General features: G+C 38.6%; 1 protein-coding gene across 1 annotated transcript in view; it reads left to right on the top strand.

Annotated features, from left to right (window-relative positions):
- Window positions 1–14,795, top strand: part of LOC121864256 (neurogenic locus Notch protein-like) — a 120,479-nt gene extending 105,684 nt beyond the window's left edge. Inside the window, 6 exon segments of the mRNA XM_042363334.1 lie at window positions 1,324–1,447; window positions 5,423–5,668; window positions 12,488–12,641; window positions 12,644–12,812; window positions 12,814–12,993; window positions 12,995–14,795. Of these exon segments, the coding sequence (XP_042219268.1) occupies window positions 1,324–1,447; window positions 5,423–5,668; window positions 12,488–12,641; window positions 12,644–12,812; window positions 12,814–12,993; window positions 12,995–13,934 (1,813 nt within the window). The 3' untranslated portion in view covers window positions 13,935–14,795.
- The last annotated feature ends 4,463 nt before the right edge of the window (window positions 14,796–19,258 follow it).

Raw genomic sequence — 19,258 nt, 5'->3', positions numbered from 1 at the left:
TCTCAAAATGTAAATTTGGTGCACTTGTCATTCACACGATGCCTTAAATATTTATTATTATTATTATCGTCAAATTCAATAAAAAAACATACCAGTAAATTTCTATAGATTATTATTACCGGATATTTAAAGTTTCAGTGTTTATTGTAGATACATGTACTGTACTTAACGTTAAAAATTTTCCTCTTATATTCCATTGTACCAAGAACCAAACACCCTTTTTTCAATTGAGCCAAAGTTTCAGTATTCATGGTTTCTGCATTTGTCATGTTTTTGTAGAAAATAACCCTCACAAAGATCAAGGGTCTACTGTATAGGATAGTTTCTATGTACCCGTTTTCTTTATTATACTGTACAGTATATCGTTTTTTGGGGGGCATATAAAACACACCCCAATTTCAGTTGGGAATATTTAAGAAAAGCTTTTAGTGAACCGTATTAAGCATGTAGGTGGTGGCCCATAAATCCATTGATTCTGCAGTTCTGGTACTACCGGTATGCTCCTTCACATAGTTTATCACCTTCAGTTTGTAGATAATAGTACAGTATAGCTTGATCTTTTCCCTCCTGTGGCCATAATGTTCTTAAAATGACAGTAAAATACCATAGACTCAATGTGTTAGCATTGTCCTTGTTGATTGTTATTACCAAGTTGTTATTGTTATGATTGTTACATGTTGTACTAAGATGTCCATACTATGGAAAGCATTGCAAAAATATGAAATGGCAACTGAATAATGTACTAGTATTACATGCTAGTGAAACTACAAATGAATGGTGATGGCTGTCGGCGCTTTTCACCGTTATCATCATAACTTCAAGTTTCCTTCATAAACTAAGGGATGTGTCCTCATAAAAATACTTTAATAAGGTAAATGTTGCAAGTATGACATTAATACAGTAGATAATAATGCTTGTAAGAGTTCAGAAACGGCTACTGATTATCTCTGAAGAGTTGGGTGCCGCATGACTGATAATAATCGTCTTGAGTTATCTAGCTTCAATATTTACAGTACAGGGGGGGTACAGTACAGTAAAAAAAAAAACATAATTAAAAGTAATAGTGATATAATAATAATAATAATAATATGTTAAAGTAAACAATAGCATTTTTATTCTGGTGTTTGACCAGGTAAATTTAGTCTACTAGAGACAGCATCTGGGGGATTCTTTAGCTTGCAGGAGACCCGCAACTTCATATATTGGACGTAGGATGATTTTTTTTTTCAGGGGGGAGGGGGGCAGTGTGTTTTATTTGCCATAAAATATGGTATGTATTGTGTACTGTATACATTAATACAATGTACTGTATTCTCTTTATAGGTATGCAAGGGCAGATGCTGCCAAGCGACTGTTAGATGCTAAAGCTGATGCTAATGCTCAGGATGCAACTGGTCGCTCACCACTACATGCTGCAGTTGCTGCTGATGCACAAGGTGTTTTCCAGGTTAGTACAAAATGTATCTTCATCTTCAAATTATAGCAGCTTGTTGCTTAAGATCATTAACGCTTCAACAGTTATCAATCTTCTCAAGTTTTTGGAGGGGTTGCACAAGATTTTGGAGATCAGCCAATAGTTTGCTTACAGACCGCAAACTGATCCCTCTGTCCTTTCATTATATATTCTACTAACTAAAGTACATTACAATACATGTACTGTATTTCACTGATATTTATAGGCTACACAAACATACAAGGGAAACTCCAGAAGGTATCATTTTCATGCATCTAAAATATAAGCATTAATAAATATGATATACGGTATAGCAAAAATTGACTGAAAAGGCAGGATACAATTGCATTTAAATGTTGTTTGAGTTCATAAACTTAGTGAAATTTATTCAGTTGAATTTGAATACAGTATCAGTATACAGTCGACCCTCGTTAATTCGGACTAATAGGGGGGGGAAGGGTGTCCGTTTTAGCCAATTGTCCGAATTAACCGATTTAGGGGTTAATATTGCATTATATTTCAAAGTCATTGTTTTCATCACGATTTTATCCCACTTTCCACTGTAATACGTACGTAATTTCAGCAAAAATATTACATTTCCGTGAATGTATTATATCAAGCACAGTATGAATAGAATATCATTGTAATATAACAGTATTTTAACTGAAAACTATTAAAAAACAAATAACATCTCAAGAACATCGAAAGCTTAGGTAAAGACTTTTGTTTTCGTCATGTATTTTATCCTATTTTACATTGAAATACATCACGTTTCAGCAAAACTACTATTTATTTCCGAGAATATATTCATTCAGGCGCAGTTTAGGTAAAATATACATGTGATGTAACAGTTTTTTAACTGAAAACGATTCGAAAAACACGTACCCTCTACCCCTGTTCAAGGAGAGGACTGGGAGAAGCTGTTTGGTGCTGCAGATGATGACAAGGAAAATGATTTGGATGGATTTTAATGAAAATATTCAGAAATATGGTATTGTAGCATTTATTCAAGTCAGTTAGGATAGAATATTATTGTAATACAACAGTTTTTTAACTGAAAACCAATCGAAAAGCGATTACGGTAACATCTTTTGAACGAAAGAAAGCAAAAGTCATTGTTTTCGTCACGATTTTATCCCACTTTCCACTGTAATACGTACTTCATTTCAGCAAAAATATTACATTTCCGTGAATGCATTACAGTGATCCCTCGGTTAACGAGCGCCTCGGTTAACGAGATTTCGCTTAACCATTTACCTTCCATAAGATTCTTAACTTCGGTTAACGAACAATCCCTCGATTAACGAGTTTTTACGAGCCAACTTCAACATGTTTTCGCTTGCATTTGGCGGTCCACCAGCTGTAGTATTAGTCCGCCAATACAATAATCTGTTTTAGGGCTTAAATTCCTTACTGTTTTAGTAAATATCAAGAAGTTTATACTATTCAATAATTTTAAAAGTTTAATATTAACTTTTTTAGTCATTTTAACGATTATTGAACATAATTGAAGGTAAAGAAACTAGTTTCTGGAATGCCATCCAGCCTGTTAACACACCAGACAGGCGTTAGTCTCTCTCTGTTTTCAGTGGAGGTAACATCTTGCTTGAGACTCTCTTCAACTAAACGCTTTTTTCTGTGTTTCCAAGGAAATTATTGGTCATTTTGAAATTTATTTTGCATATTGACAATATATAATGCAGTGCAGTGTTGATTTGAAGAAAATAATCTTGAATTACACCAAGAGAACTAAAATTTTATGGGTGAAATGGTGCCATGGGGTGACTTCTCTTCCACCCCAATGCCTTCTCTTCTCCCTTCTCCTCCACCCCCATTCTAATTCTCATCATCATCATCATCCAGGAGCCTTCTACATACACACCTCAAAGTAAGTGTACTTTTCTACCTTTTTTGTTGAATTTAGGCAATTTTCGGTGAGCTGGAACCAATTACCCAAAAACCCATTGAAACAATGGTTTCGGTTAACGAGTTTTTCGGTTAACGAGCTGGAATGGATTGTGCTCGTTAACCGAGGGACCACTATATATCAAGCACAGTATGAATAGAATACCATTGTAATATAACAGTATTTTAACCAAAAACAATTAAAAAAACGAGTAACGTCTCTTGAACATCGGAAGGTTAGGTAAAATCTTTTGTTTTCGTCATGTATTTTATCCTATTTTACATTAAAATACATCACGTTTCAGCAAAACTACTAATTATTTCCGAGAATATATTCATTCAGGCACAGTTAAGGTAAAATATACATGTGATGTAACAGATTTTTAACTGAAAACGATTCGAAAAACACGTGTACCGTCTAGCTGATACTCAAGAGCTGGTGGTGCGTCATGCGTCATTGTAAACAATAGGAGGTTGAAGTAGATTACCGGGTATTATATTAAGTGTGAAATATCGAAAAGGTTTTTATTACCGGTATTTTTTGTAGATCATGAGAACTGTGATACCGTATATGATATGATAAGTTAGCTTGTGCTAAGAACTTCAACATAGACTACTGAAAACACGTTGTAAGGTAATGTAGCCTATTGTAAGTTGGTGAGCTTCATTTGCTAAAGGAACTGCACAACTTTTCATTACTAATTGGTACATATTTTACGTTTCCATTGTTTACTGGCAGTAAATGGTAAATATTTTTCATGTCTGAAGCTAAAAGTTGCATCCCCCCCCCCCCACACTAGTGGTGGAGATGTTACATTTAACCAAAAAGACACTGGTGTTTTATCCCAGCAGTGGGTGGACCAGCATTATAGCTTAAGGTCCGCATAGGTAATATTCCTACAAATCTAAAAAAAAGAAGTTCAGATTTAGTCCGAATTATCCGAAATCCGGATTAAAAGGGTCCGAATTAACGAGGTTCGACTGTACTGTATTCTTAAAGATTGTTTAAAAAGTCAGAAGCTTAAATCAGAGGAGTTTGAAACAGCAGTGAGTCTAACATTTCTTCTTCAATTACTGAAAACCAACTACTGTAGTAACTTGTGCTCAGTGTTTCTTTGTTTGGTTGTTTGCTGTGTACAGTACAGCTATAATTTTGAAGATAGAGAGTTGAAATTTGGCAGGGAGATGGGCATGTGAGAGATAATTTGTACAAACTGTGTTGGTCAGGTCTAAAATTACTTGCGATCACAGATGCATTGCTGTATAATATTCTGGTGCTTTAGTACCATACATCTTGTGAATCTGTTAATCCAACTTGACTAACCTTATCTAGATAAAATATTTGGCAACCAGTTCTTATTACAGTACTCGAGGTAATCAAAGTGTTGTCAAAAAATGGCTTGTATGTCTCTAATGTTGTCGTAAGGGAACTTCAGTCCACCCCCATAAAATATATGTAGGTAGAAGCACACACACTTCAGTGCAACCCTTCTGTACTCTGAATTGAGGCAAGTGTTTTATATTCAGAATTGTAAGGTAGATATAAGAGGTTATGTTTAACCAATATTGTGCAATACTTGGTAGTAGGAATGATTTTTAAAATTTAGATTAGGAGTGACTGATAATAATAAACTCATCACTTTGTGTTTAATTCTACAGCTATGGTTGATGCTGTACAGTATATACATAATGTTTTTATGCTTTACTACAGTACTTTATCCAGTGCTCTACAGCATTTAGTATAATAGTTAGATTCATCTTATATCTAAATATAATGTAGCCATTGTTATGTGATGCACTAATTTATTGTTTATCATAGACTAAATAAAATATTGTGATTAACATGTGGAAATGAATGATGGACATTAGGCTGTCTTGGCTCCTGGGCTGTGAGAAACCAGTAAATGAGACTGGTTTGAAAATATAAATTTTGAATGAAAATTGACCAAACAGTGGAAGGTGATCACAAAAGAAGAGAGTGCAAGGGGATTGATGTCATGGATCTAGTTAGCAAATATAATGTTAAGAACATGCAGCAATGTATACATTTTATCTTATTTACAGATCTTGTTGCGGAACCGATCAACAGACTTGAATGCCAAAACAAATGATGGGACAACCCCTCTAATTCTTGCGGCGCGACTTGCTATTGAAGGGATGGTAGAAGACCTCATAAATGCCGATGCTGACATAAATGCTGCTGATGATTCAGGCAAAACAGCTCTGCATTGGGCTGCTTCTGTTAACAATGTAGAAGCTGTACAAATACTTCTCACTCATGGTGCCAACCGTGATGCACAGAACAACAGGGTAAGTATCAATTATGTTGGTTTTTAAAGTGATAAATAATTAGTACAGTACTCATCACCATAACATTGTATGTAGAGTATTCTGTATATATCTCTGCCATTAATTGTAGCTCACAGATTCATATGTTTAAAATAAAAACACATTGAGGACACCACAAAATTCTAAATCATGACTACAGTAAAATAACCAGAATTGTATAGTTTTATACCTGCATAAAATTACATTTCATTATAGTTTTGATCAGGTAAAAGTTGCCGAGTGGTGATTGTCCAAGGCATTCACACAATGGACAGTGCTGTTTTTAAAACAGGGCTGAATTTGTAAGAATTCACTTAATGTATTCCATGGAAATATGGATGAATGAACACAGTTGTATCACAGAATTACCCAAATTACCTTAACATGACTTTGGAAATATTACAGTATACTGTATAGCTTAACCCCTTGAGTAGAATACCAACCTATTGAGTAAGATGCCCTAACTCTTTGATTATGATGAACAAATCCATAGTCCTTATTCTAAAAGGGTTAAGTCACCTTCCTCAATGGATATGTCACTGTCATCAAGATTTATATCACCATGGTCAAGGGATGTCACCATAGTCAAGGGTTATGTCACCTTAGTCAAGGGTTATGTCACCATAGTTAAGGTTATATCACCCTAGTCAAGGGGTTATGTCACCATAGTCAAGGGTTATGTCACCTTAGTCAAGGGTTGTCACCATAGTCAAGGTTATGTCACCATAGTCAAGGGTTATGTCACCTTAGTCAAGGGGTTGTCACCAGATCAGGTTATGTCACCTTAGTCAAGGGTTATGTCCTTAATCAGGGTTATGTCGCCATAGTCAAGGGTTATGTCACCATAGTCCAAGGGTTATGTCACCTTAGTCAGGGGGTTATGTCACCATAGTCAAGGGTTATGTCGCCCTAGTCAAGGGGTTATGTTACCATAGTCAAGGGTTATGTCACCTTAGTCAAGGGGTTATGTCACCTTAATCAAGGGTTATGTCGCCCTAGTCAAGGGTTGTGTTACCATAGTCAAGGGTTATGTCACCTTAGTCAGGGTTATGTCTAATCAAGGGTTATGCCCTAGTCAAGGGTATGTTACCATAGTCAAGTTATGTCACCTTAGTCAGGGGTTATGTCACCATAGTCGAGGTTATGTCACCATAGTCAAGGGTTATGTACCTTAGTCAGGGGTTATGTCACCATAGTCAAGGGTTATGTTACCATAGTCAAGGGTTATGTCACCTTAGTCAGGGGTTATGTCACCTTAGTCAAGGGTTATGTTACCATAGTCAAGGGTTATGTCACCTTAGTCAAGGGGTTATGTCACCATAGTCAAGGGTTATGTCACCTTAGTCAAGGGGTTATGTCACCATAGTCAAGGGTTATGTCGCCCTAGTCAGGGGTTATGTTACCATAGTCAAGGGTTATGTCACCTTAGTCAGGGGTTATGTCACCTTAGTCAGGGTTATGTACCATAGTCAAGGGTTATGTCACCTTAGTCAGGGGTTATGTCACCATAGTCAGGGTTATGTCACCTTAGTCAAGGGTTATGTTACCATAGTCAAGGGTTATGTCACCATAGTCAGGGTTATGTCACCATAGTCAAGGGGTTATGTCACCTTAATCAGGGTTATGTCGCCTAGTCAGGGGTTATGTTACCATAGGAGGTTATGTCACCTTAGTCAAGGGGTTATGTCACCTTAATCAAGGGTTATGTCGCCCTAGTCAGGGGTTATGTTACCATAGTCAAGGGTTATCACCTTAGTCAAGGGGTTGTCACCATAGTCAAGGTTATGTCACCAGTCAGGTTATGTCACCATAGTCAAGGGTTATGTCGCCTAGTCAAGGGGTTATGTTACCATAGTCAGAGGTTATGTCACCTTAGTCAGGGGTTATGTCACCATAGTCAAGGGTTATAGCCTAGTCAAGGGTTATGTTACCATAGTCAAGGTTATGTCACCTTAGTCAAGGGTTATGTCACCATAGTCAAGGGTTGTCACCCTAGTCAAGGGGTTATGTTACCATAGTCAGGGTTATGTCACCTTAGTCAGGGGTTATGTCACCATAATTCAAGGGTTATGTCACCTTAGTCAGGGTTATCACCATAGTCAAAGGGTTATGTCATAGTCCAAGGGGTTATGTCACCATAGTCAAGGGTTATGTCACCCTAGTCAGTTATGTCACCTTAGTCAGGGGTTATGTCACATTAATCAAGGGTTATGTCGCCCTAGTCAGGGGTTATGTTACCATAGTCAGGGTTATGTCACCATAGTCAAGGGTTATGTCACATAGTCAGGGTTATGTCACCATAGTCAAGGGTTATGTCGCCCTAGTCAAGGGTTATGTCCTTAGTCAGGGGTTATGTGCTAATCAAGGGTTATGTCGCCCTAGTCAGGGGTTATGTTACCATAGTCAGGGGTTATGTCACCTTAGTCAAGGGGTTATGTCACCATAGTCAAGGTTATGTCACCTTAGTCAGGGGTTATGTCACCATAGTCAAGGGTTATGTCACCTTAGTCAGGGGTTATGTCACCATAGTCAGGGGTTATGTCACCTTAGTCAGGGGTTATGTTACCATAGTCGAGGGTTATGTCACCTTAGTCAAGGGGTTATGTCACCATAGTCAAGGGTTATGTCACCTTAGTCAAGGGTTATCCATAGTCGGGTTCTGTCACCTTAGTCAAGGGTTATGTCACCATAGTCAGGGGTTATGCCATAGTCAGGTTATGCCACCATAGTCAGGGGTTATGTCACCTTAGTCAAGGGTTATGTCACCATAGTCAAGGGTTATGTCACCTTAGTCAGGGTTATGTTACCCTAGTCAGGGTTATGTCACCTTAGTCAAGGGTTATGTCACATATCAAGGGTTATGTCACCTTAGTCAAGGGTTATGTCGCCTAGTCAGGGGTTATGTCACCATAGTCAAGGGTTATGTCGCCCTAGTCAAGGGGTTATGTCACCTTAGTCAAGGGTTATGTTACAGTCAAGGTTATGTCACCTTAGTCAAGGGTATGTCACCATAGTCAAGGGTTATGTCACCTTAGTCAAGGGGTTATGTCACCATAGTCAAGGGTTATGTCACCTTAGTCAAGTTATGTCACCATAGTCAAGGGGTTGTCACCATAGTCAGGTTATGCCACCATAGTCAGGGTTATGTCACCTTAGTCAAGGGTTATGTCACCATAGTCAAGGGTTATGTCACCTAGTCAAGGGGTTATGTTACCATAGTCAGGGTTTGTCACCTTAGTCAGGGGTTATGTTACAAGTCTTAGCATAGTCAAGGGTTATGTCGCCCTAGTCAGGGGTTATGTCACCATAGTCCAGGGTTATGTCGCCTAGTCAGGGTTATGTCACCATAGTCAAGGTGTTATACCCTAGTCAAGGGCTATGTTACCATAGTCGGGGTATGTCACCATAGTCAAAGGTAATTTCACCATAGTCAAGGGTTATGTCCAGCGGGTTTACCTTAGTCAGGGTTATGTCACCTTAGTCAAGGGGTTATGTCGCCATAGTCAAGGGTTATGTCACCTTAGTCAGGGTTATGTCACCATAGTCAAGGGTTATGTCACCATAGTCAGGGTTATGTCACCTTAGTCAAGGTTATGTCACCATAGTCAAGGGTTATGTCACCTTCAGGTTTACCATAGTCAAGGGTTATGTCACCTTAGTCCAAAGGTTTGTCACCATAGTCAAGGGTTATGTCACCTTAGTCAGGGATGTCACCATAGTCAAGGGTTATGTCACCATAGTCAAGGGTTATGTCCCTAGTCAAGGGATATGTCACCATAGTCAGGGTTATGTCACCATAGAGGTTATCACCATAGTCAAGGGTTATGTCACCATAGTCAAGGGTTATGTCACCTTAGTCAAGGGTTATGTCACCATAGTCCAAGGGTTATGTCACCATAGTCAAGTATGTCACCTATCAAGGGTTTGCCAGTCAGGTTATGTCACCCTAGTCAAGGTAATTTCACCATAGTCAAGGGTTATGTCACCATAGTCAAGGTTATGTCACCATAGTCCAAGGGTTATGTCGCCCATAGTCAGGGGTTATGTCACCATAGTCAAGGGTTATGTCACCTTAGTCAAGGGTTATGTCACAATCAGGGTTGTCACCCTAGTCAAGGTTATCACCATAGTCAGGTAATTCACCATAGTCAAGGGTTATGTCACCATAGTCAAGGGTTATGTCACCTTAGTCAAGGGTTATGTCACCATAGTCGGGTAATTTCACCATAGTCAAGGGTTATGTCACCATAGTCAAGGTTATGTCACCATAGTCAGGGTATGTCATAGTCAAGGGTTATGTCACCATAGTCAAGGGTTATGTCACCATAGTCAGGTTATGTCACCATAGTCAGGGTTATGTCACCATAGTCAAGGTAATTTCACCATAGTCAAGGGTTATGTCACCATAGTCAAGGGTTATGTCACCTTAGTCAAGGGTTATGTCACCATAGTCAGGTAATTTCCACCATAGTCAAGGGTTATGTCACCATAGTCAGGGTTATGTCACCTTAGTCAAGGGGTTATGTCACCATAGTCAAGGGTAATTTCACCATAGTCAGGGTTATGTCACCATAGTGGGGTATGTCACCTAGTCAAGGGTTATGTCGCCTAGTCAAGGTAATTTCACCATATCAGGGTTATGTCACCATAGTCAGGGTTATGTACATCATGTCACCTATCAAGGTTTGTCGCCCTAGTCAAAGGAGTTATGTCACCATAGTCAAGGGTTATGTCACCATAGTCAGGGTTATGTCACCATAATCCAAGGGTTATGTCACCCTAGTCAAGGGTTATGTCGCCCTAGTCGAGGGTAATTTCACCATAGTCGGGGTTATGTCACCATAGTCAAGGGTTATGTCACCATAGTCAGGGTTGTGTCACCATAGTCAGGGGTTATGTCAGCTAGTCAAGGTATTCACCATAGTCAAGGGTTATGTCACCATAGTCAGGGTTATGTCACCATAGCCAAGGGTTATGTCACCATAGTCAAGGAGTAATTTCACCATAGTCAAGGGTTATGTCACCATAGTCCGAGGTTATGTCACCTTAAGTCAAGGGTTATGTCACCATAGTCAGGTTATGTCATAGTCAAGGGTTACATAGTAGGGTTATTTCATAGTCAAGGGTTATGTCACCATAGTCAAAGGGTTATGTCACACAGTCAAGGGTTATGTCACCTTAGTCAAGGGTAATGTCACCATAGTCAAGGGTTTCACCTTCAGGGTTATGTCACCATAGTCAAAGGTTATGTCACCATAGTCAAGGGTTGTCACCATAGTCAGCGGTTATGTCACCATAGTCAAGGGTTGCTCACCATAGTCAAGGGTTATGTCACCTAGTCAAGGGGTTGTGTTACCATAGTCAAGGGATATATCACCGGTCAAGGGTTGTCACCATAGTCAAGGGTTGTGTCACCATAGTCAAGGGTTATGTCACCATAGTCGGCGGTTATGTCACCTTAGTCGGGTTATGTCACCATAGTCATGGCGGATATCACCCAAGTCAAGGGTTGTCACCATAGTCAAGGGTTATGTCACCATAGCTGCGGGTTATGTCACCATAGTCTAGGATTGTCACCATAGTCAAGGGTTATGTCACCATAGTCAAAGGTTATGTCACCATAGTCGGGTTGTCACCATAGTCAAGGGTTATGTCACCATAGTCAAGGGTTATGTCACCATAGTCAAGGGTTATGTCTCCTGAATGTTACTTAGTCATCCCTAAATGAAGTGCTGAACACCAAAATCAAGTGTCTTTTTCACAGTTAAAGATGAAATATGACAATGGATTTATACAGTATTATACCAATCTTATATATATATATATATATATATATATATATATATATATATATATATATATATATATATATATATATATATATATATATATATATATATATAAACTTATTCCTTATAATGGGTTTATGATGATCTATATAACCCTTATTTTCAAACTTGTATTTTGTTATAATTCTAATTAACCCTCTCAGCTTCAGAGCCTGAGACACATACGTGCATGGAAACTTACGCTCAACCTCGGAGGTTTTTGCCAAAAATCTATGAAAAAATATAAATTTCTATAAGGCCCATTTCACTGACATGGAATTGTTTTATTAATTATAATAGGTTTCTTCTAGTGTAAAATTGTCTGAAAAGTTGTATGAAACAAAAAAATTTAAATTCTTTAAATTTAAGCCACCTTTTTCGAGTATAAGTTGAAAAAGTAGGAAAATGTTTAGTATCATCTTGATTTCCATTCACATTTACCTTGAATTATGGTGTTCATTGATATGTATAAAGAACAAACCATGTAGAATATTGTGGTATAAGGAAAAATAATATAACACAAAAACTCATGGAATAATTAAAGGGCCGAACGGCGCACCCCCCTCTCGGTCTAATTGCCAGAGCGACACTGGCTTCATGCTGCGCTGCCACGCACACGATGACCAAGACCGTCTAGGGGAAGGTGATAAGGCCCACACAAAGAAAACGACATCTGTCAAATGGCGTCCAAAATTCAGTCAGTTTCACTGAATAGTTTTTGAGCTTAAGTTTTTTCGCCTTTTATGTTCAATGCCACAATGGCATCGTGCGAGGCTGAGAGGGTTAAAATATAATTACAATTCTAAATCAGTGACATCCTTGATTCTGAAAACTAATTAAAATATTATACCAGTATTCAACTTTAATATTCCCTCCTAGGAAAGATTTGCTACATTTTTCTTCTTTGGTCTTACAATATGCTGTTATGTTCTTGGAATGAGCATATCACTAACTGATTTTAATCACTTTTCAGGATGAAACAGCATTGTTCCTTGCTGCTAGAGAGGGAAGTTTTGAAGCCTGTAAAGTACTTTTGGACCACTTTGCCAATAGAGATATAACTGATAACATGGAGAGACTTCCAGAAGATGTTGCTAATGAGAGACTCCACCATGATATAGTACGACTCCCTGTGAACATCATCCTCGTTCCCCCCAAATGGCACAAGTGGTTACTACTTCTCATTTGGTAGCACATCAGCACAACCAACAACCTCAAAATACTATACTGTCCCAGCAGATGACCCCACAACCTGCTCAGAGGACTAACACTCAGCCAAAAGCTAAGGCTAGAAGGCCGTTCATCAGTTATGTCCCTTCCAGGGGGATCAATAAATACTCCAGTAAGTCCTGATGGCACTTCATCCATTAAACGCAGTGCCAGTGTCAAGAAGAAACGTGAAGCTAATGGGGTGCCCAGTGTAGAGTCCCAGACACAGTCATCACCTCTCAACTCCTTAGGATCACCACATGGAGTGTTTGGCTGCTACAAGCCCATTTGAGACAGGTTTGTTTACTGGTGGCATGAGTGGCCTCAATCCACACTTTACAGAAGTGGGAGTAACACAGCCTCCTCCATATGAAGACTGTGTAAAGGCAGCAGTTTCAATGAGTAACCTTCCACAAATGGGTGATCATGATAATAATCCTTTCAGCTACTCAAACATGATGGGAAATCATCAACATCAGCACCCACAGGGTCATGTGATTCACCAGAGGCAGCAGTCTATGCCAGCTTCTTTCTCCCCACAGAGTCAAACTATGTCTCCACCACACCACATGACTCCACCAAATTCATCTCCACAGCATGTACAGTCACCACATACATCAGGTCTTGTAACTTCTCCTGGTAAGATGCGACCTGCCTTACCCACTTCACCAACACACATGGCTGCATTACGGCATGCTACAGCTACATCAGGATTTGAATTCCCCTCCGGAAGTGCTGCTAGCTATACTCTTCAAGGTCAGCAACAACAGCAGCAGCAGCAGCAGCAGCAGCAGCAACAACAACAGCAACAACAACAACAACAGCAACAACAACAACAACAGCAGCAGCAGCAGCAACAGCAGCAACAACAACAGCAGCAGCAGCAACCACATCAAGGGAGTAGTGGGTTCTATCCACATTACCCAACCCCACCATCACAACACTCAGGAGTTGAGGCAACACCACAGCATAGTGTTGCACCAACTACTCATGATGCATTTCCTACACCATCCCCAGAATCGCCAGGGCAATGGTCATCTGCATCACCTAGAAGCCAGAGTGATTGGTCTGAGGGAGTGAGGTCCCCCTTGGGCCCTCCAGGGATACCCCCTCATCATCAAATTTTCCCAGTGGGTCAGCAACAACAACAGCAACAGCAAGGTCCCCCACAACCTCTGGGACTACCTTCACAGGGCTCAATCTACATCTAGATCCTGAATCTATTTTGTGCCAATAGTTCTCCAGTGTACAGTGCTGCGTGTACCATACCTGCCTGGACTAATTTTGCCCTGCTGTGTACATACCGCGTTAATAACTACCCCGATGTACTTAGCGTGCAAATGAGTACAATCAACTTTATGGACCGTGTATTTTCGGCCTAGTGAAATACGCGGGACCGTTTTGTGTACAGTGTTCAAGTGGAACAGTTTGCAATATAGTTGTAGTGGTGAGGTAAGGAGGAGTGTCTTTCATGGGTCGCTCTGTGATAGCTGTGCTCACTTATAAGCATCCTGAGCACAAAACGCATTTAAATTAATATGGCTGTATGAATTACAGTTTGCATTCATTTAACTTGTTCATTTTTTGGCATTATGAAAATTTGATATTATGAAGTTAATTATTAGGGAGAGCGCTTGCGCACATAACTTATCACGGTGGCTCTTATCAGTTTAGACAATGTTCATTATCCGTGACCACGTTAAATGTGATACGTTGTTTAGTATGTGAATTTTATGACCATGTCTTCGTTTAATTTGTTTATAATATTAATGCTATGTCAGTAGTAGCATAGAAACTTTGCAACCCGATCTCTTTAGGATATTTTAAATTATATTTTTATGTCTTTATCTATGTGAACAAAAGATTTGATCAATTTTAAAATTTCAGTTTATATATTATATTATCTTCCTTCATATAAGACATGAACAAATGTAAACCAACTTAAGGTGCTTTGTTTTAGAAAAGTACCTGTTGTAAATTACTACTCACTACTTTTTTTTTGTATTTGTAAGCATTTGTTATAATGAATGTTTGTTTGATACAGGGTGTGGGTGTTCCATGACCAAAGTGACTCAACTATATATATATATATATATATATATATATATATATATATATATATATATATATATATATATATATATATATATATATATATATATATATATATATATATATATATATATATATATATATATATATATATATATATATAATTTTTTTTTTTTTTTTTTTTTTTTAATAGTCCCTGCTTATTGTCTCCCGTTTATCATTGTTATTAATGAATTAGGGAAGAAGTCTGTTTAGCGTTGCCATGTATCGTTAAATGCTCGGGTCTGAGTATGTAAGGGTTTTGTTCGCCAAAACCTTTGCATAATTGGAATTTGCTGAAATTGCATACAGAACTCAGTTATATGGAGAAAAATGGGATGCATTCCAGAAACTTTTCTGGGCCTCCCAAACTCCAATTTTGGCCCATTTTTATAACAATAACACTGTGAAATGAAACATTAAAGACATAGTTAATGTTCTTGCACTAAAGGTGAAGAGGATACCTATACTGTACGGTAACGGTAGTGAGCCGATCAGTGGTGAAGAGGAGTAAATGACTCTTAAGACAATACTTTTTCTCACATCCATTAATTCCTTAATTTCAAAACACTTTTTAATGAATTATTACTCGACCTGAGTCTGAACAACTGTTTCTTGGGCTGCAGTTGTCTAAACTAAAAGAGGACTCCTGGAGTAATAGAACATGTTGTGTCGTCAAACTGCACGTGGGCTACATAAATGCTGCTGGATAGTCTAGGCTTTCATCAGCTGATCGTCTTATTTAAAATGCTTCTCTAAAAAAATGAAACATTAAAGGCAGTAAGGGATAGAACAAAGAATTCTTAAGACAACCAATTTTTTCATTCACAATAATTCCATTATTTCAAAACACTTTTTTAACAAATTATATCTCCTTCAGTCTAAACAACTGCTTCCTGGACTGAAATTATTCAGACTCATGGTGACTCATGTCATGTGTGAAAATTACAGCACTGAATGACTTATTGGCTCCAGTGCTTGGCTTTGATCCTAAATTTCATAAATCAATCAATGTCATGTGTGAGCAGTGGTGACTGGGTAGGCTATGCTAGCGCAGAGTGCCTGTTCCTGCTGCATGTATTGGCACGGGGGAAGTACGTTTTCATCAACTGATCGGTTATCTTTATTTGACATTTACTTGGTAAACCTTTAAAACCCATTTTATGAAACATACCTTATTAACAGTATGTAATGCTTCTTCAAGAAATGAAACATTAAAGACTTAATTAATGGATTTCTTACACCATAGGTCACAACATACTGGCTTTCACCAGCTCTCATAAGGGCAATTTTTTTAACAAAATTTGCATATATCAAGACCCGAGTATATTTTTATTGGCCATTATTTGCTACTGTGTAACTACTGTTTTGTGTTGTGGAAGACCCAAGGAGCCTCAATGGTGTGTCATATAATTTTTGCCTTGCAGAAATTACAGGATTTTGTGCATTTTGGTTAAAGTGCCCATCAAGTAACACTGCATTGCCTATTGTAAAGAAAACCAGGAAAACAAAAATCTTGGGTATCAAAATGATAGTTTTTAAGGCAGCTTAATGCTCTTGAGGAAGCTGCTTACATTGGTGTAGCTCTAGGCTTACCTCCTACCATGGTAAGATTTATTTGGGGTAATGGAAAGATTAGGGCCAGTGCTACATGTGTTAAACCCCTCAGTGCCAAGTCAGGTAATGGAAAAAATGGAAAGTCTTCCCACAGTTTGGTTGGACTACCAGAACCAGTGTAGTGTACCTCTCAGTCTGGCTAAGACAAGCTGAGGCACAATACAAGTGACCTTCATCACCCTCATTCATAAGAACAGTTTAATTTGTTTGTTTGACCTTTACTTGGTTTTAAAAAAAATTTAAGTTAAAAAATAATCATAATTTCCCAGAAACCTATGTGCTGTATATTATTTATGGGATTTTTTTTTTATGATCATTTCATTTGAATTTTTTTTTTTTTTTTTCAGAAATGCATTATAATAAACAGGACCTCCATTTATATATATATATATATATATATATATATATATATATATATATATATATATATATATATATATATATATATATATATATATATATATATATTTTGACTTGACTAGCCAAGAAGTAAATTAATGACTGCATTTATACAAATGAAATGCTTAATTTTAATGCATTAATACTCTCAATATTGGTCTATATTGCCCACACCTGAATAGCCCACAGCAGTGGGTTTTTTAATTTAAGAATGTTGTATGAGTGCAAGCATTTTGTCAGAATGTGAGTATGAAAGTAAAATATGCAAATAAATACTTGATTTTGTATATTGTTGTTTTATTTAGTTTTGAGTTATAATCATCGTGTGACTGACTGAAAATTTTAATTCTTAATACATTCACTATTTCCCTTTTCTACTGCTGGATTACTGCATAACATTGGGACTTTCCTTATTAAAATAAAAATAAAAAATTTTACATCATTAGACACTTCATTTTCTCTGACAAATTATTGTAAAGTACACCTTATATTTGTTATTAACCATTTTAATTAGACATTCTCTGTTAGGTTAAACGTTCTGTATACAGTAAGTCCTCGTTTAACGTTGCCCCCAATGATGTTTCGTCATAACGTCGCTATTCTTTAGATACCCATGATTTGGATAACGTTTAAACGATTCAGTATAACGTCGTATGTGGACTACTTTTAGCGGTGCATTTTTTGGCGTGCTACAACACTCTGGTAGACACGCTACACTATCACTCGCGGAGCATTACACAGAGTCGCCAGTCTTTGTTAGGCTTCCACAGCATTCGTGTGTGTTTAAGTGTTTTTATTCCTATTACTGTATTCTAACCATTCGAAATGGCTTTCAATTGCTAGTGATGCAAGTGTTGTGAAGAAGCAACGTAAGACCATTGGCCTTCCTTCGTAAATGGAGGTTTTAACCCATTTTGAGGAAGGTGAATGTGCTAGGACATTGCTGCTTTCTTAGATCTAACCCCCACAACAGTGCGTACTATCCGGACCAGCACGGACAAGATTAAGGCTAGTGTGGAAGTGTTACTTCTCTTGAGTGCAACAAAGACAAGTCAGATCAAGTTCCGTGATTGAAAAGCTGGAAAAGATGCTGGCTATGTGGATGGAGGACCAGAATAAATGCAATGCTCCTGTGAGCCTTGTGGTTATGCAGCATAAAGCAAAATCCTTGTTTGACGACTTATAGGCAGCAGAGGGTGAAGAATCGAAGGATGAGACCTTTACGGCCAGCCAAGGATGATTTCAAAATTTTAAGCACCGTTATAACTTCCATAGTATTAAGATGACTGGTGAAGCTGTTAGTTCAGATACAGGTGCTGAGATATTCCCGCCGGAGTTCAAAAGTATTATCGAGGAAGGAGGCTACTCAGCGAAGCAAGTCTTTAATGTGGATGAGACTGATCTCCTTTGGAAGAGGAGGCCCGAAAGAATCTATATCTCCAAGGAAGAAAAAAAGAGTGGCAAAAGACCACATGACGCTGCTGTTTGGCGCGAACACTGCTGGTTACTTCAAGCTAAAGCCTATGCTAATTTCTCGCGCTGCCAACCCACGTGCCATGAAAGGTTACTCTGAGGATTGCCTTCCTGTTATTTACAAGGCAAATAAGAAGGCATGGATAACCAGCGCCATATTTAGCCAGTGGTTAAACGTGTACGCCGTCCCTGCACTGAAGGTTTATTGTGCCAAGGAGAACCTGGACTTTAAAATTCTTCTTGTCGTTGACAGTGCTCCAGCTCATCCTCCCAGTCTCGAAAACTTACACAATGTTCGAGTTGTATGCCTGCTTTCCAACATGACAGCACTTCTGCAGCCTATGGACCAAGGCGTTATCGCCTCAATCAAGGCGTATTATTTCCGGTGTACCATGGACCAGCTGCTCAAGGCTACTGACGGAGAAAATAAACCTACGATCCGAGAATATTAGCGGGGCTTCAACATTCTTCATGCAATCGACAACATTGGCAAGTTGCCTGAATAGAGTGTGGCATAAGCTATGGCCTCAGTGTGTGAACAGTTTTACAGGATTCACAGACTTAGTCCCATCTGTGAATAGGGATATCAGCTTGGCTAGACAGGCAGGCTTTCATGAGTTGGAATCTGAAGATATTAAGCAAGTCCTGGCATCGCATACAGAAGAGCTTACTAATGAAGATCTGCAACTGCTAACAGAACTCAATGCCGCTGAAGACGACGACGAAGAACCACAACGAACGCTAAATACCAAGAGGATAACAGAAGCGTTCGACATGATCCAGCAAGGAATGCAAATCTTCATTGATGACGACCCATTTTCGTCGCCGGAAGGCAGAAGCAGCATCTTCACAACAGCCTGCAAGTGAGGAGGAGCAACCAGCAGCCGAGGAGGAGCAAACAACAGCGGAGGAACCCCAGTCAGAGCGGGAGGAGGAGCCACCCGCCGGGTCTCAG

The sequence above is a fragment of the Homarus americanus genome, unplaced genomic scaffold (assembly GCF_018991925.1).
Source record: "Homarus americanus isolate GMGI-L3 unplaced genomic scaffold, GMGI_Hamer_2.0 scaffold26351, whole genome shotgun sequence".
Taxonomy (NCBI): Eukaryota; Metazoa; Arthropoda; class Malacostraca; order Decapoda; family Nephropidae; genus Homarus; species Homarus americanus.
The sequence above is the reverse complement of the archived record's forward strand: the minus strand, read 5'-3'. Positions and strand labels throughout refer to the sequence as shown.